Below are 19,323 nucleotides of genomic sequence, written 5' to 3' on the forward strand. Positions count from 1 at the left end.
TACACCGAACTCCTTGCTTGTGGTAAAACATGTTTGCGACTTTGCTGATCGAGAACTATGCAGATTTAGATTCATAGTAACATGTACTTGGTGTGAGATGAACTTCCAAATAATTTCCTTTGCTCAACATCTTGCAATTAATGTCTTTTTAAATGGTCAGCTTAAGTGATTCCGTGATGTTTATGTAACTTTACCATTAAGATAACCTATGGAGCACAATTATTTCAGTATTATTTTTCATAAGTAAACTTTAAACTGAACCCATATGTGATATTATATTGCCTGATTATTTTATTTTTTAATGTAGTCTACATGCTCTTCTGGGGATATTACCCCACATTTACCATTCATTGATGTTCCCTTTGACATTGGTAATTGGCATTGTCACACCATAGTAATTCATGGGCAATTATGTAATTCTCTCTGTCTATCTCTCTCTGCATCTGTCTGTGTGGGTGTCTCTCTCTGCCGGTGTGTTTTTCTTTGTATGCGTCTTTCGTGTGTCTCTTTGTGTATGACTCTCTCTGTGTGTGGATGTCTCTCGGTGTCTGTGTCTCTCTTTCCTTTTCCACGATGTGGTGTTGTATTTACATGCAAATTCTACCTCTAGCCCCGCCCACTTACTCTTGGGCTGAGCTTATCTCAAGCCAATATAACTTCGTGTTTCAGCAGCTTTCTCGTTATATTTTTTCACCTGATGATGGTTGCTTGTGTTGCGATCACAACGTCGTGATCTATTATTTTTTCTACCTACGTGACTTTACCGAAAGAACCAAAGAGTATTGTGATTGTAATTTTGATTGTGATTGTTGTGGTGGAGGTGGTGATATTGATGGTGGTGTTAACGATAGCGGTGATTTTGGTGGTTGTAATGGTGGTATTGATGGTGGTAATGGTGGTTGACTATTACCCCTCTCGTGTCCTTCCACCACCAGGTTTAAGAATCTGCTGGTGTCTGTGCTGGAGGTGGACGTCGGATATCTGTGCAGTCTGGAGTGGTGGACAATAGACTTCTGCAGCTCAACCAGGTGGACGCACTGGGCAGGGAGCAAGATGGTGGTGGCCTTAGAGACCCACTTACTCCCACAGAGAGCCATAGACTCACTCACAGAGTGCACTCACACAGAGAGCCAAAGTCTCACTGACACAGAGCCATAGGCTCACTCACATGGAGACACATAGACTCACTCACACAGAGAACCATTGATTAACTCATTGTTTTTTTCGGTAAAGTCACATATGTAGAAATACCATAAAATTATATTAAAATAAATCAAGCACGACGTTTCGACTGCAACACAAGCGATCTTCATCAGGTGTAAAAACAAATAGCACTTAAGGTGACATCAACGCAACACATAGAGAGTGTTAAACTGCACGGAGGTAAATACAACAAGAAGATGAGAGACGAGAATTCAAAAAACCTAAGAAAATTTTACGTGATGCAATACCAGTCGGCCAACGACACAGTTAGACACTTGCCTGGCAGACCACGAATTTCAGAAGAGTGCTAAATTTCGTGTTCATCCTCTGGGTTGAACATACCAGCATAGACAGAGTGAACAAATACGAGGTATAAGATAGCAGAAATACATATACAGGGACACAAGAGGTAAGAAGAGGAAAGACGGACAGAGAAGCAAGAAAAAAGGGGCCGGAGGGATGAACAGACAGAGGCTTAAAATAAGTAGCAGAGGTGGGGGGAGGGGCCGAAGAAAGCAAGGGGCACCCCACCCACCCCACCCATCCCACCCCACCCACCCCACCCAACCACCCCACCCCACCCACCCACCCCACCCCACCCACCCCACCCCACCCCTCCCACCCCTCCCACCGATCCTCCCCCCAACCCTCCCCTCAACGCTCCTTTCACTCCTCCCGTCACCCCTCCACCCCTCTCCTTTCTGCTGCGTAAGGGCCAGAGGCTGAGAGCACAGCAGAGGAGGCTACACGGGGAACTGGGCCGCGTCAGGGGCGAGAGACGCGGGGCGACTCGACACTTCACAGCGGCCTTCATAGATGTGTACTGCTTCATTCATAGGAGCTCAATAACAGCACTTGCCCCACCAGTCTGTGGAGCTCCATGGGGGATGTTTGTGTCGGAGCTCGTGCTGTAGGCATAGACGACGCGCGACCGTGGATCCTCTATAGGGAGCGCTCGTCTGCTGTGGGTCGCATGGAGCTGCACGAGCGGACACCGCCGCAGCGATTCCCATACCGAGTCACGAGATAGGCGCTGGGAAACAATTGCGCTGAAGTGTGTTGCTGGGTGGATGAAGCGAGCACCACCATGGTGTGCTTGCCTTGTATGGTCAGTCGTGTGACTGATTATTATAATATATTAATTCACACCTGTGCACCGTGTCATGGCAGTTTCTCTGTTTTCCTTCATTGCATTTTTATTTCAATAAATATTTCACCTGCAAAATAGATTGAGTTTGAATATCTCATGCGAAAGGGTGCCCAGGGCATGTGGGGTCGTCCAATTGCACAGTGTTTAGCGCACATCACTACACACCCATGGACTAAATCCAGAGGCGAGTGACAAATGAATCAGTTCTGCCCCCCTCGCTTCACCAACCCGCACTAGTCGGCGTGGTGAAATATGGTAAAAAATCAACACGACCGACAGGGCATAGGGTGTCCATTATCCAGAAGGGCTTTACTTTATTATCACATCCACATCTAATTGTGGATTTGGTTATTTTTCTTTAGTTATCTTTGTTGTATAAATACAACTTGACAAGATGTGTACTGCTTCATTCTGGTACATTTACTGTTTTTCAGTGCATTTCAGCACTGGGTGTGTTTGTTGGATTTATTGTTTGTCGATTTTTCATTGAACTGACAAATGGTGTAACCTGGTCCCTTGGGTACCCAGGCCTTCCTATAGTATAACTCCAGGAATCGGCAGATTTTTATTTTATTGTACCAAGTAAGGACCACTGAGCTCTATAGCTGTTTTTCAAAAGCAACCTGGCCACAAATCATAGCTCAACGAAGTGGCTTATCACGTGGAAATTTGTAGCAGCCAAATACTGTAAACGCATATTTCTAAATGTGGAGGGAAAAAAACTCGAGGATCCAGAGAAAAACCCACGCCACCACGGGGAGAATATGCAAACTCCAAATATCCAGGCGTCGGGGTAGGAATCGAACCCACGAACTCCTGCATTCCAGGCGAAGGGGATAACTTGTTGCCACCACTGAGCCCCTTGTTAATCTGATGTGGTATACTGGTACAGCACCTGGTGGCCTCGGTCACTTTACTGACCTTTGCACCATTGTGTAGTCGGTTCAATTGAGTCGCAGACACTCTTTGGAGGCAACAAATTTATTTATACCAACACGAAGGGGTAACTTCCCTTTTACCAGATAACAACCTATGGTGGTGGACCACCAGGCTATCTGCGCTAACACTCTGGGATAGCTACAACGAGCAGGACTCCAGCTTGAGTCCTGCCCATGTGTTGGTGACTCTTCACGGACGTTGAATGTAGATCTTTCAGAAGACAACAGCAAAGCTGAACCCCGGTCCCTCTGGGGACCCGGTTTATATGCTTACCAGTCGTGGCCGGCTCCGCCCTTGGCCACGACTACCTTCTCGATTCCTATTGCAAGATCTCGCCCTGACACGTGACTACCCACTAACCCCAACTTGTGGCCCCTGTGTAGAATTTACCCGTCATGTACCTTCCAGGGTCAAACAAAATGCAATGGCCCACATTAACCTCATTCATGGCTGACACTTTCACACCCCTCCTATAGAGAACAGCACTGCACGCCACACGTGGTGCCACTCAGCGCCATGACTCAGCGCTCACCAAGCCCCACTAAGGCTGGTACTACACCCACATATATGGGGTGTCGGTGATGTAATTACATCGCACGCCGTGCCTCTCAGGCCGGCACTACACAGTGGCATTCCCGATGTCACTACATTACCCCCCTCCCCCCCCCCCATTCGTAGCATTCAGCCGTCTTGGCTGTCAACTCCCCCTTAAAACTAACCAAGTGAATAAGTTCTAGATTTGAAGCTTTCGTGACTGCAAGGATCCATACTGTTTGGTTCTATTCGGTAAAGTCACGTAGGTAAAAAATAAAACAACAAAATTCATGACGTTTCGGCCACAACACAAGTGGCCTTCATCAGGTGAAGGGGACCGTACTGTCATGAGGACAGCGTTGGAGTGAAGACAGTCCAGCCCAGGTCGCGTCCTTTTAGGCTGTGTGGGAGGAAACAAAATACTTTGACAAAGGAATTAGCATAAAATGACCGTAACGCACAAGAGGACCGGCACGGGGGGGGAGGGGGTGTTAAGTGGAACGTAGAGGACCGGCACGGGGCGGGAGTTTACAAATGTAGGTGTGAAGTGAAATAAGCTTCTATGAAAGTTTGGTATATCACTATTTGGATAAATACCATTGAAAATTAGTTTAATGTTTGGTATGATTTAGAACATCTTTCCAATGGTTGCTTAAGTGAATAAGGTGATAAAAAGCGAGTAAAAGTGACTAAACGCTATGTGTGCCTCAATAATTAACAATAACAAATAGCATATAAATACCCAAGCCCACTTATACAATATATACACTAGCTACAAATGTACAGAACAACACGAGAAAGTATAAAACGCGAATGCACGGAATCCCCTCCATCACCAACAACTCCCATCCTCACTGTGTAACAATACCCATAAGCACAACAAAGGCTAGGTTCAGCCAATAACCGATATGGCCTACTGAGTGTGACAAGCAACTGATGGTGTGGGAGTGTGTGTGCATGGGTGTCACAAAATCCGAAGAGTTTTTGAGCAAGTCCTCGTGGCTGGGCCTCCAGTGGAGGTGGGCTCACTCTCTCTGGAGGTCCCAGGGGGAATATGCAACTGTCCAGTCGAAGAGCAGTAGGCCGGGTCGACGGGTTTTCCTCTCCCGAATCAAGTGAAGACAGCGCAGGCGGCGGCTTGGGGGACATCAGGCGCGCGGCACCTGAGGGAGGAAGCACACAACTCCGCTGAGGACCAACCTCAACGTGCACACATGCCAGCTCGCCGGACACATCTGTCCCTCGGCGCCCACAGTGTGGAGATGGAACAAACTCACAGGGAGCAATAAAGGGCTTAGGGCAAGAGGAGTGTACAAACCAACTCCGCCGCCCCAAGCGGATCTGGACACACTGCAGTCGAATGACCCGAATCACATCAACCAGCCCTCTCCAGGGTTTGAGCAAATTGGGCGATGTACCCAACGGTACCTGTGGACAGTGCAACCAAGCTCTATCCCCAGAGCTTGGTTGCACTGAAGTACGGAAGCCCCTCAGACATTCATTGGCCAATCGGCACAAATCAGAATTTACCCTGGAAGTCTCCCGCACTTCGCAGCACACGGAGTCAGAGATTTAAGATTTTGCCTTGTTGGGTGCGGCTTGTAACTGAACATGAATCAGGGGGTCGTGTTCTCGCTGACCTGATGACTCAACATGGAGGTCAGAGTCCTGTGCAGCCACCTCAACCATACCATCCGTCTGCGGATTGTGCGGTGACATGCGTACTTTCTTGGTTCACAACTAACGCACACCTCTTGCAATAATTTTGAAGAAAATGTTTTGCCCTGATTGTTCAGAAGACGTTCGGGAGCACTCTTGTCCATAATGTAGTGGGTAATAAACTGGAGGAAGCTTACTCTGAGGCAACACATTTATTATAACATTAACAGGTTATTACACAATGGGGTAATGGCCCCTTTCACCCGATACTCTATGGAGGTAGTCCCTCCAGACTAGCTTGCCTCTCACTGGCTATCACGGCATCTATACTGCTGGGGCTTGAGTCTTCCCTTGAGTCTTCACTGGTTATCAGCTGGAGCTTTCACTGGTACAAGCTCGAGCCGACCCTAGCCAGGGGTTCGGCTCTGCCCATTGGGCTCTTCTCTTCAGGGCTCCAGGATGCTCTTCAGTCTTCGGCCGGACAACAACTGCTGGGACCACTCAGGGACCTGACTTATATATAGGCTCCTGGCTCACTCCGCCCCTGGCCACGCCTTCCTTCTAGGACCGTCTCCGAGGGTCTGGAGAATGACATCATCTCCCCAGCCCCCTTCCCGGGATCTGGGGTCCCGACCGTTGGTCACGATGCTCCCCCAGGGATTGCCTTGGCCAACGGCCCGTCATCATTAATCCAGCAGGTTCAGCCTCCCCTCTGCTCCCTACTGACACAAGCTAGTACTGACGGCTATGATTAGTGGCGATCATGTTCAACCATGCCACTACAATTACGTAGCCATTGAGGAATGCCTCAGTGATCTTTGCCGCCAACTGTTTGGGAAGCGGCCAGGCCACAGCCCATCATGAGAAATACTCGACTCCCACCAGAAAATATTTATTCCCACAAGCGGCTTTTACCGCGTGCACTGCACACACCCCTTCAACAAATTGGCAGCATCCTCAGCCATGCCAGGCCAGAAGAAATCCGACTTACGTGTGGCCAATGCTAGTTTATGCACACCCAAGTGCAACAGACGCTCGTGCACCACCCAAATGACCTTACTCCGCAGGGCGGTGGGCACAACAATGTTGGAACATCGCATCTCTCCGCCCCAATGCATGAGCAATCCGCCTCTGAGAATGAAAGAGGCGACACCCCATCGATCCTCGCCCCCATCAGTCTCTTTGACACGGCATCGCAATTTAAGCAGGGAAGCGTCCTCAACCTGGAGGCGCCCCCATTCGTCGTGGTCCAATCCAATGACAGCATCACGCGCCACTGGATCCCCAGCCCCCTCAGATGTTACAACCTCGGCCGATGCCGTAAGGGTAGGGGGCGAGTTTTCGTTGCGCGGCTTACAGCGACCGGAGCCCGAAAAGCTTGCGCAACTCTCGTTCGTGGGTAATCGCGACAGGGCGTCCGCGTTCGTGTGATGGGAACCTTTGCGATAGGTAACCTGAAAAGAGTAGTCCTGGAGGACCTCCAACCAGCGTGAAAGTTCGCCAGATGGCTGGTCAACCTGCAGCGCGTACTGCAGCGCCGCGTGGTCCGAGCGCATCTCAAAGTCTCTCCCATACAAATATGGAAGATACTGTTGCAAGAAAAACACGATAGCTAACAGTTATCAGCGTGTGACACAGTACCGCTGTTCAGCCGGAGACAGCACTCTGCTTCCTTATGCGATAACACTCTCGACGCCATTGACAACTTGAAACAGAACAGCTCCAATGCCAGTGTTACTAGCATCTGTATCAAGGACAAAGGGCAAGGAAAAGTCGGGGTAGTGGCAGGGAGGGGCGTTCACCAAGCCATCTTGGAGTGCAACAAATGCGGCCTCCTCATGGGTGGTGCCGATGTCACAAGTCGAGGAGACTGAAGTGCTGTGACAAAAGGGCCATTGCCTGAATCGTCTCTTACTATAAACATTTCATTTCAAAGCGGTGTTATCGAAGAAGTTTTTTTGGAAGATAAATAACATCGCGATGGGGGGAGGGGGACATAGCGGGATTGAGGGGGAGCGATTAGGGGGGTTATAGAGGTGGGTGTTGAGTAAAATAGTATCAGTGTCTTGTGCTCGAGCCTAGGGGCTATGCCAAGGGGCTAGGACATTCGAATGAACGTCTCATCTTGCCACATGCTTTTTTTACTATCTCCATCAGTAACAAAATCAATCTACAAAGCAACGCTGCTTCTAAAATCGGTATAGTACTCTGAAGCATGTAAAAATGGTAATGTACTGTCAATCGTATTTTAACAGGAGCATTGTCTCTTTAAAGGTCACGGTTTTTGTTGTTGACATGAACTCTATTGGCTTCCACCTCCCTGTTCACAGAGAACGTCAATAGAAGCTGAAGTATGTTACTCGCGCACAGTTAGTCGAGGGAGTGATAGCCCCCACTGTGCCCTTCAGCCCGTGGCGTTGCCTATGGGACTCATTGTCCCGTAACATCCCGAGTTCACAATGTCGATTAAAGCGACACCTTTGTTTAATAACGATCCATGAAATGAGTGGGACTTCATATAGTGTGACAGTCTTGTCTTTGGTAATGCTGTACTCATGTTTGTTTCTGTTGCCTGGTTTTTAATTGGTAAAGCTGTGATCGTGTTTGATACCTCCACTGGTATCCGATTAATTTCTGCATCAAGCACAATATCCCCTTTGCTGTCTTCAAGTTCCACCATGGACACGCTCCTGTTTGCCTCTCCCATCATCTCATTCCCCTCCCAATGTTCTCCTATATCGTCCCTACCATCTCGCTTTACTCCCCTTCACTCATTCTCCGCCCAGCAACCAAGGCTTCCAGTTGGAACTTCTAATCAACCTTTACTCATTCGGAGGTCACTCATTCCCTTTTCTTTTGATGCAATTATTTGGGCCTGTCACTTACCATCCACAGATTTCTCCTGTGATCATCACTGTATGTTCTCTCTTTAGAAATGTAGGCTGAATGTACACCACCTTGTTCCCAATGATGATTGTATCTCACTGATGTGCACATCACCTTGACAGAGGCTCTTTTTAAAGGCACTCTAATTGATTATTTCTCATTTCACAGCCTCCACTACACTACTCAGCAGATTATGCCCCACTTTGTTCGTCAAGACTTGCTTGAGGCAAATATAAGCATGGTCCAACAACTTCTATGACTGACACGGCACGAGTAAGACTGCCTGCAGTCCAACCAAAAAGGCTGCATCATTGAAAGCTGGTTTCAAGCCTGCCCTCCACGTGTGTTAAAAGATCTTACTCACCCATGTGATGATAGTTGAGCCTCTGGGTGTCAGCATTTCTGCTCTGATATTGCAAGTGTTGGATACTAGTGATTTCTTTCATTTTTCTTAGGGTACCTCTCACTTTATACTCAAATGGCTCAATGCAGAAGGTGTAGGGTCTTTGGTTGCTGTGGCTTGCATGAGCTCTTTAAAGGGATATGACGAAGAGCGATTCTGCATTTGGGAGCATAATTACTTCTAGCATGCTAGTTTCTGCCTTCAACTGCTGAGGAGCTTGCCACTGGCATTTGCAATTGCGCAGGAAATATTGAAGTAGGCTCCCCTGAGCTGACTGAAGTTTGCAAAGTCATCCTTTATTTGACTGAGAGTTATTATTCAACTGCTGCAGCTTTTCCATCAGGCCCCCTCTGTTCATGCCAGATCTGAGTTTTGCATTGCCTTCTTAGGCCCTTGTAGCAGTTTTTACGTTCTTTTTTCAATTAAACACCACGTTTAATCACTAATCCATTCATTTCCAATATTGCAACAGGTTGTTGGGCAGGTCTTGGCGGCGTTGTTTACATAATCTTGAAATTGTCCCAAACTGTTGGTTCCTCATTAGACAGGAGTGTGCATTACCACTGCCCACCTCCACATTACAACCATCCCCACCATAAGAATTATATCCAGTATGAGCTGGAGAAGCTTTTGTTGAACTTCGAGAGTACTACTAAGAAATGGGGTTTACGTTCATCCCCACATAAAACAAAGCACCTGCCTGGGTATTCTGTGTCATCGTATTCTCCCATCCCTCCACTCCCCATGAGCAGTGGGGCAGTTTTTGACAGAGCAGAACAATTTTCCATACCTGGAAAGGGTGCATGTGACTAGCTCCAGTTTGGCAGCAGAGGTCATGCTCCGAATCGGTTGAACATAATTATCTCAGCTGCGTAACACACTGTGAATGCTGCATTGCCTGTCGCTCCATGTAAAGCTCTGGGTCTTCTCAGCCAGATATTCCCTCCCTTCTCTACATTTGAGAAATTTGGATCCCTTTTAAAGGAACATCCACACTGGTTTTGCATATTCAAGTTGTCTACGATCCACCGTGGGCTTAACAAACTAGATTATGTGAGCAGCTTAGATCCTTGAATGATCTGGACAAATGCCCATCAGTGAGATACTAAGGCAGGTGAGGCAGCATTGGCTGAGTCATGTAGCCCAAATGCCCAGTCACTGTGTACCCAAACATCTTCTGTTTGTCCAGATATAAGGGGCTTATCGCTATAGGCAAGAGTTTGACTGCTGTGTAACAGAAGGATGGTGGAGCTGTTTGGGCTTGCCAACAGCTCGACCAGTGGTTTCAAGATCAGCGTCTCTGGAGGAGTTTTGTGAAGGATGTCCGCCTCCAGCAATAACGGAGGGCGGAGGAGTGATGCTCACAACAACGAGCGGAGTGCAGAATGAGTAAAATGCAGCAAGGTGGAACAGTAGGGAGCACAGGTGGTAGATCTGCCAGTCATCCCTGTCACTCAACCCATGACACCTTTATCTATCCTGTAACCTCCTGCCCATGAACCTTCGACAGTCCACATGACCTCAATGTGCACTTAGCCTGGCACAAACACTTTGTTGACGTCACCAATTTTGAGTGGCGAATGGCTTTTATTGTTATTGTGTTTATGTACCCACCCCTTCATGTGCCGTACTGGCCTTCTTAGGTGCTCGCTAGCAGAACTTATCCCAATAATGTAAAAAACGATATGGGAGATTTTTCTCATTTGTATCTTGTATGTTTGTGTACATCGCCTATGTGTGTTTGTGGCGAGCCATGCTGCACAACAAACTCAGCCACAGTTATCAATAGCACGTGATATCTACACTGGTTTTGGGTCCTCTAGGTTGTGTCTGCATTAAATGAGTGCCTGGTACAATGGGTAATCAGTATAACCTATGAGACAAACGTGGCCAGGTGTGGTGCTGGCCATTTCTACCCCACTTTGCGTGCGGGTCTTCAAAGGGGCTCACTAACAGCACTTGACCCACCAGTCTGTGGAGCTACATGGGGGATGTTTGTGTTGAAGCTCGTGCTGTCGGCGTAGAAGACGCTCGACAGTTTATCCTCTGTAGGGAGCACGCGTCTGCTGTGTGTAGCGTGGAGCTATACGATAGTGAAACGAATAGAGTTGTTGCGCCTTGGGCGTAAACATCAATGTACGTCCATTTGCCAGGTGTTATTTTTTTCATTTCCTGTGGAGATGTGTGCTGTATGAGAGAAAAAGCGACTGAGCCCACGCCCTCACCCCCTTCTCCCTATTGCATTATCTCCTCGTACTATTTGACTAATCATAAAATCATACGTATATAGTGACACCCCAGGGATAAATTAATATTGCTTGTTATAGCACATTCTTGTAGAAAGAACGCTGGTTAAGTCAGACCGGCCTGTATATGTACAGTTTAGATATTTAGTTTGCAGCAATGCAATACACACAGCTCAATACACAAAGAGTTAAATGTATAAATATCTCATACTAAAGAATGGATTACTTGGGTTTACAAACATGATGTACAAAACTCGTTATAGTCTCATGCTCTGCATGCTGTTGTAAATGCACGTGGTGCATACTCACTGACCAGATGCTTCGTTATTATTGATACTAATAAAAAATGTCAAATTAAGAATTTTTTTCATTAATTTCTCACGTTAAACAAATATAGGGAGGCGTTCATCCAGCGGTAGAGAGACAATGGCTGCTGATGATGATGATGTAACGTGCCGCTCATTTTCAAGGATTCCTAAGAGACAGTGCAAGTGGAGATTCAAAGGCATAGGAAGGTGGTTGCACAGACACCTGGACCACTGCTGTCCTGTATAAGTGATTTATTTAACATAATGAACATTATAGTAACATTGACGCTGCCTCATGTGTGTACTTTAAGTTTTGGCTTCCCCACACAAACACACTACCTCCACAAAAGGTCATGTTTACTCATTTGTGTGAAGCGTATTCAAGTTTAATTTATTAGGTATAGCCTTGTGAGCCATGCGGCTCTTAAGTCGGGTGCAACCGCAACAAACAAAATATGAATCTACATTGCAGAAAACTATTAAACCACAACCAGACCAAAATAAAGCTACAAAAACAATGTAACAGCAGTAATCATAGGAACTGTGATTTTAAAATTAACAATAAACGATATACATAACATGTACGACAAAACCTGCAGCCATAGCTGGCAGCACGACACTCCCAGTGTATGATGTGTGAGTGAGTCAGCAGCAGCGTGAGTGAGTGTATGATGTGCGAGTCAACGTATGATGTGCGAGTCAGCGTATGATGATTGAGTCAGTATTAGGTTGAGTGAGTATATGATGTGTGAGTCAGCGCACAATGTGTTAGTCAGCGCATGATGAGTGAGTCAGTGTATGATGTGTGAGCAAGTCAGCGGCAGAGTGAGTGTATGATGTGCGAGTGAGCCAGCACACGATGAGTGAACCTATGTATGATGAGTGAATGGGTCAGTGGTTGTGCGAGTGTATGATGTGTGAGTGAGTAAGCGCATGATGAGCGAGTCAGTGCATGATGTGTGAGCGAGTCAGTGCATGATGTGTGAGTGAGTCAGTGCATGATGTGTGAGTGAGTCAGTGCATGGTGTGAGTGAGTCAGTGTATGATGTATGAGAAAGTCAGTGTCGGCTCCCTCTGCTCGCACTGTCGCCCCCCCCCCCCCCGGCTCCCCCGGCCCCGTCGGCCCCCTGGCTCAATCGGCTCCCTCTGTCGGCTCCCCCGGCCCCCTCACAAACGGCCCCGCCAGCCGCTGCTGGGAGCGCGGTATGTGACGTCATACCACTGCTAGACAACCTCAGAGCACCCTCTACCTATACATTGAGAGCATGGGAGTGCCCACTACATAGGGACTACCCAAGATCAAACCTGGCTCCCACCCTCTAATCGTCACTCAACTAGAGGTGACGCTATCCCGATCATTGCACATTACAACGCAATTTGCCTTCTGCGTGGCATCACGATGGTCGAGGCAGAGCACGTGGTGTCACGCAGCTGCTTAATCTGCTAAAACTGTGTGGCGTTTTGAATTAGGTTCACATTTTACTTTTTTTATCGTAGTGTTGTGTTGATGTGAATGTTCAAATACTTGCACTGAAGAGTGTTTTGAGATGCCTAAAGTGTTTTGATGCAATTTTATGTATTTATATATATATTCCAATAACAATTTTAAGCTTTCATTACAATTTAAATAAGTCAATGTATTCACAATCAAATACCTAAAGTCACAATTGTACCTAACCGAGACCTCTCAGATTTTAGTAGCAACATTTTATTTTTTTATAATTATTCTTCCCTGTACCTGGATAAAATTACACGACTATGCTTACAGGTGACACGTGGTTTGTTTTCATTTTCTTCAGGTGACTCGATGCATTTGTCGTGATGGCATCAAAAGATCCTGCATATGAGATCATTAAAACCAACAAAGTGAATCTGCAGAAATACCTCCAGGCGAAGTCTTCAGAAGTGCTTGACCATTCCTATCAAACAGGGATAGTCCTGGACAGTGAATACGCGTCTCTTAACAGCGAGAATGACCCCGTTGTGCAAACACGGCCTCTGGTTAACCTGGTGCTCATAAAGGGAGAACAAGTCTGCATGATATTTCTTGAAGATGTGCTCGTGCGACTGAGATCCGAGATCCCTCTCTTGGATCAGTGGATCTCACAGCATGAGCACCAGCTCAACGTGATCGGTGTCGATCTGAGCAGAACTGCGGGTAAAGCCATCCCTGGAGCAGCTTCTCGTGAGTGATGCTAAACTTCACATAGCCATTCACATGTCTCTGGCAAGTTTAGGTGAAGGAATTGCTTTGAACTGAGATTGTCATTTAATATTAGCAAACTGCACCACCCTTGCATGACAACATTCCTTTCAGAAGGAGGACATTTCTATTCCATTCCATAGCAGGGAAACTACAATTTATCAGCAATTGGGAGGAAAGGATAGATGGATAATGAAAATGTGTAAATATCAAAAACTTACATCCACACTGGACCCCAACATTCATTAATTCGTCATATCCTACACCTCCCTGTCCTTGGAAAAGACGTAAACATGGTGATTTTCTACCTCCTCTTCAGACAGACATGGTATTTAAGCTGTAATAATGTAATGACCTATGAAGCTTTCTTTCAAGTGTCAAGCCCAAGATGTTTGGCAATGGCAGCAAACCCATCTGCTGCCATGGTCTCCATGACTTGGTACAATCTGGATTCCACCAAGGCCATGTCATTGAAACTGTTCCCCTATGCAGGGCAAATTACCATTTCTGTTAAACTATGGATGCTGCTTCTAGTTCTTGACCTTTGGGCTGCTTTTGACACCACTCCATCCTCTTGAATCTTCATGGCGATGCAAGTGTTGTCTGACAAACTTATTTCCTGGTTCTGCTTCAACCCCTGGAATTGATTAATATTTTTCCATGCAAGCACTGTCTTCTGTTCAGAAGCCCTAATTCTGTGGTGTTCCACATGGCGCAGTCCTGTGCCATCTTTTCTTCTCAGTACAATCTCCTCGTTTTGAGAAAAAAATACGTTTTTATTATCGACTATCACTGCTATTTCTAATGACACCCAGCCTTATATTGCCATTGACTCATATAACGGAACCTACTTTCCTCTTACACCCTGACTTGAATTGGTTAAAACTTCCTCCAAATAAAATGTCAATATTTAAGCCCTCATCGTTTGTAAAAAGTCCACTCTAACTCATGACTCCAAGTATTTTATTATGGAGAGATTACGGAGAGATTAAAATAACACCATCAAAGTTATGAGCCATCGAGTTAGATGTTAACTTGAAAAGCTGTGATGAAAGATGTCGAGCAAATCTGTCATTAGGGAAATCTCCACTCTCCCCAATCTAGGGGATGCCACAGTGCTTGCTGATGATGCAGTAGCCAGGTTAGTTGAAGTTCAAGTGAACCTACGATGCATCACGTGGGATGCTACGAGTTCTGTGATTTATGTGGCTGTTATTGTGGAGGTGCAGTCACAATGGCGGAGCCAGGATTTTCAGGTAGGGGGGTAACTCCTCCAGCAATATTTTTTTTATATATAGGAGTTGTTATTACGTAAAGACTTGTCCCTTGCTTTTTATTCGACGCGTGTGCGGCGATGGCGCAGCCAACAACCGTGTGTGATCGGCATCGCGCTCGCTGAAGGTGTCCCTTCAGGGAAGTCGTGCACTGTATACGCAACTGCGTACACTTATGTGAATCACTTATAACTGCTTTGCCGTTACTTATTGCCAATTATGGACTCAGACTATTGTCCTATCATCTCATAGAGTCTCTGGCACATAGTAATATGCTACACAGTGGCGGTCGCAAAATGCTGATTTATCGATCGAAATTAAGGATTTCGATCGGATCAGGGGAGGCACGTGCCACCCCCCACAACTGGCTCCGCCAGTTAGCAAACACTGCATCTTCTCTACCTGCAGAGGACCGTGCCTGGTGTACTGCACTCCTCCACCACAGTGTAGCCCCCGTGCTACGTGATATAGGCCAGCTTGAGATGGGAGAGGAAACACAGCCCCAATACTAGTGAAATATAAAAAGTTAAATTCAACATCCTAAACAACAAAAATCAATAATTGTAGGACAAGGCAGGATTGAAATTTACACCCAAATTGATGGAATTCGTTTTTGATATTGCTGATGTACATCGTAATGCTAAATGTGGTACTATCTTTTCACAGGCAAAACAAACAAGACAAGTGTTTGGAACATTTTTGTCATGATAAAAAAAATATTTTACAAAGGTACAGTGTTTATAAAAATTGCATTTGTAGAATACGCATCGTGAAAACTTCCACGCAATAATTCGTGATGTACATGATGTTGCTGCATTATCCATAGTGAACGAATTCGCTACGCTTTTTTTAACTACATAGTTTATTTAATCATATTTTTCTGCTATAGCAATGTTTTTTAGTATAAATGAAACTAATTTGTTAAATCATTTCTGTTGAATTTAGATAACCCTGGTGAGGATTACAGAGAATTCTTGCTGAAGCTGACATCATTAACACGAGACTACGACGCACGACCTGGAGAACCTGCAGTGTTTTTGTCAGAGAGGATGCTGAAGCCAATTCTGGTTCCCTACTACCGCCATCAAGAAACCAAGGAGCACGAGTTACTAGCGAGAGGCAAACAGCACAAGGAGCCGATGGAGAGAGCACATAGAGAAGGGATGACTCACAAGAAGCTCTTTGATCCCATCAGTTCCATTGGAAAAAAAACACACCCTCGACTGGTTATTGTGGTGGGGACTCCAGGCAGCGGTAAAACCATGTTGAGCAAATTCATTGTGCACAGCCTTCTGTCAGGTGAGAGAGTGTTTGCACAATGCTTTGAGCACATCGTGCTCATCACGTTCAGGGAGATAAATGATGTTGGAGAGGTGTCACTCGCAGAGCTGTTTTCTGTGATGCACTCATGTTTGGGAAACAAAGCGGATGAGGTTTTCACAAACCAAGAGAGAACCATTTTTGTTATGGATGGGTTGGACGAGTTTGGAAAGCGCCTTCACTATGCCAATACTTGCACTGATCCACGTAAGACGGCAACAGTAGAAGCCATCATTGCTGCCCTAGTGAATGGAAATCTCTTGCCCAAGGCCTCGGTCTTGATAACGACCAGACCCATTGCCATGGAGCAGCTGAGTGAAGTCAATTTTGATCGAGCTGTTGAAATCACTGGGTTTTCCAACGACGATAAACTATCATTCTTAAACAAATTTTACCAAGACAGGAGTCTAGCAGAAACGGCACTCAAGCTCCTGCAGGAAAATGAAATGGTGAATACATTGTCCCAGAACCCTTCATTCTGCCATATAGCAGCCATTACACTGAAGGAACATTTACAAAAGTCTGATCATTCTGAGATTATCCTCAAATCAATGACTGACCTCTTCACGCAATACGTGTGTGGGCTCATAAAACACCATGGACGTGGCAGCCGCGGAACCAAGGAAGTCTCTTGCCAATATGGCTCTGAAGGGGGTTCAGCAAAACATCCAGATGTTCAGCCAAAAAGATCTAGAAGAGTGTGTTGTTAGTTCTTCTGAACTAGGAAGTACATTCATCAACAAAGTGTTCACATGTGAGGGCATTCAACAAGGGAGTTGTTATTCATTTTCACACTTGACAATGCAGGAATTTTTTGCAGCAATAGCCGTGCATCTGTCACATTCAACACGGCCAGTGAGTGACGTCATCAAGGCTATTAAGGACAGCAAAGATGGGAGGTTTGATGTGTTTCGGAGGTTTTTTTGTGGACTAGCATCAAGCACTCCATGGAAGTTCTTTGAGGGTATCTTGGATCCTCCATCTGCTGATTCTCAAAAGGAAATAATCGAGTGGCTCAATCACAGCATGGAGACTCAGAATGTTGACAGACACAGGCTCATCAGTCTCCTGCACTGCTTGCACGAGCTGCATGACCGCAAGTCCCTGAGTGATGCCACTCGGTCCATGACTGAGATAGACCTGTCATTCACAAGGCTGTACCTGCCAGACTGCTCTGCCATCTGGATCCTGCTGCAGCGAGAAGAACCTGTGGAGACACTCAATCTGTCGGGCTGCGACATCGGCACCGAGGAAATGAAGAGGCTTCAGCCTGGACTGCACAGATGTAAAGAGCTACTGTAAGACTTGCACACCTCGCCTTCACTACTTCACAAATTGTGTGTGCATGTGTGTGTGTGTGATATCAACTTAGTTTCAATTGAGTACCAGGTGCGGTGTGTAAAGCATCGCTACTCGGGAGACAAAAGCAGCCGGGCGTGATACTGGCCACCCACTCCATCATATGCCATGCCGGCCTTCATAGGTGCTCCCTAACAGCACTTTCTCCAGCAGTCTGTTAAGGCTATACGGCAGATCTTTGTCTATAAGAATCAGTACAATATAACTCCATTCTCACGTAAACACTCGGTCTTGCGTAGCCCAAGCATGAACACAAATTTTGACAAATTCTTCCCCTTGCCACTGCCATCATTGTCCTCACTCACTTCACTCCTCTCCCCGCACGCCACGCTCACCCCTCCCTTGATACCTCCCATTAACCCCCAATCTGCTCCTGCCTTCACTTTTTCCATAACCCATCCCCCACCCTTGCCCATACCTTCACTCTCCAGCCGCATACCCACTCCCACTCATCCACTGAGGGATAAGGTTCGGTGAGTGAGTGCGTGCGTGCCTGCTTGAGTTAGTGGGTGACTTGGTGGGTGGATCGATGAGTGAATATGTGGAGTTAAGTGAGGATGTGAGTGGCGTGTAAGTGGGTTGGTGAATGAGTGAATTAGTGTGTGAGTGGGTTGGTGAATGAGTGAATTATTGTGTGAGTGGGTTGGTGAATGAGTGAATTAGTGTGAGTGGGTAAGTAAATGTACAGTGAGTAGGTGGGTCCACAGTGAATGCTGCACTCACTGTACGTTAAAGTACAAAAGGAAAAAAAGTTATGCATATTCATGGATGCTGTAAAGTTTTCCATCATCTTCAGCAACATTTAATTAGCGATAATGATAGCCCTCACACTATATGCAGGGAGTGAGGTGACCTTAGGCCATACTGAGAAAATGTAGCCCTGATTGCGACTGCGGTGGAGAGTGAGGGTAACGGTTTGATCTACGTGTCCGATTCAAGCCCCTGGTTCACAGTGGATCATGGTCAGTGATTGTGCTCACCACTACAGAGACAGCTAATTGGTAATGGGTGTTAATCTTAGTTGTAAAGCATTAAAGAGACAATGATCCCCCAAGTAGCCCATATAAACTGGTGGGGAAAGTGAAGCCAGTGACAGGGAACAAGCACACACTATTACACTGCACTTTAGAGCACAAAGACAATCTCCCCGTGGAGCCTGCACACACTTTTGAGGCAAGTGCTGATCGGACTTCCCTGACCAGCACCGTCCTTGGCTGTCTTTCTCTCCCCATTGCTGATGTTGACACACCATACCAGGTACTCATTAAAGGCTGAGTCACCCTACGGGAGTCCAGGACCAGAATTTTTTTTATCACTCACCACTGATGCTGTTTACAGATATTGAACCCAGGTCACTTCGTTTGTAATGTAATGTGCCAACGACTTTCCCACCATTCCCCTAAACGCATATAAATACACAATCAAAGACACTCGTATATACACACAGACATGTACACACACAAACGTACACAGTGTACATATAAACTCACACACTCCTACACATGTACAAGTACAGCCTTTGGTCAGTCTACTGCTGGATAAGGCACTCCCACACCATGCAGGTCTTGGGGGTTATTTGACCAGACATCACCAATCTTGTCAGTGTGGGTTGGTGTAGAGCATAGAGATGAATGTTGTTCCATTGCCATTACGCAGCTCCGCAGGCTACAACAACTGTTGTTATACATGTTAGTCTTGGGTAGAAGCACCATCCAGCCTCGAGCCTATTTAGATTTTCAGATTTATTAGACCTTACATGTGTAGTGTTCGATTTCACTCGGACAACTTTTGTCTTTCTTTGAACACCGTTTTATTTACAACTCTCAGCATGTCCTCAAT

The 19,323-nt window shown here is 46.2% G+C and overlaps 1 protein-coding gene and 1 long non-coding RNA gene across 2 annotated transcripts; both read left to right on the forward strand.

Annotated features, from left to right (window-relative positions):
• The first annotated feature begins 895 nt into the window (after positions 1–895).
• LOC142908497 (uncharacterized) lies at positions 896–2,748 on the forward strand. The gene is made up of 2 exons (XR_012931814.1): positions 896–1,028; positions 1,917–2,748. It is a non-coding gene; the product is annotated as an uncharacterized LOC142908497 (long non-coding RNA).
• A 10,331-nt stretch (positions 2,749–13,079) lies between these two features.
• Positions 13,080–18,967, forward strand: LOC142908465 (NACHT, LRR and PYD domains-containing protein 3-like). Its single transcript, XM_076059170.1, has 3 exons — positions 13,080–13,513; positions 15,472–15,534; positions 15,751–18,967. Exons 1-3 carry the CDS (start codon positions 13,150–13,152, stop codon positions 16,833–16,835), a joined length of 1,512 nt encoding a protein of 503 aa, XP_075915285.1. The 5' UTR covers positions 13,080–13,149; the 3' UTR covers positions 16,836–18,967.
• Positions 18,968–19,323: the final 356 nt, after the last annotated feature.

Source organism: Petromyzon marinus, assembly GCF_048934315.1.
Source record: "Petromyzon marinus isolate PM22_M1 ecotype Great Lakes invasive population chromosome 84 unlocalized genomic scaffold, UKy_Petmar_22M1.pri1.0 chr84_unloc.4, whole genome shotgun sequence".
Taxonomy (NCBI): Eukaryota; Metazoa; Chordata; class Hyperoartia; order Petromyzontiformes; family Petromyzontidae; genus Petromyzon; species Petromyzon marinus.

Excerpts from the sequence above, each read along its gene's own strand:
- LOC142908465 (XM_076059170.1), top strand. The coding sequence starts at position 13,150 with ATGGCATCAAAAGATCCTGCATATGAGATCATTAAAACCAACAAAGTG. Across the intron at positions 13,514-15,471 it reads CATCCCTGGAGCAGCTTCTC|GCAAAACAAACAAGACAAGT; the intron begins GTGAGTGATGCT and ends ATCTTTTCACAG. Across the intron at positions 15,535-15,750 it reads AAAAAAAATATTTTACAAAG|ATAACCCTGGTGAGGATTAC; the intron begins GTACAGTGTTTA and ends TGTTGAATTTAG.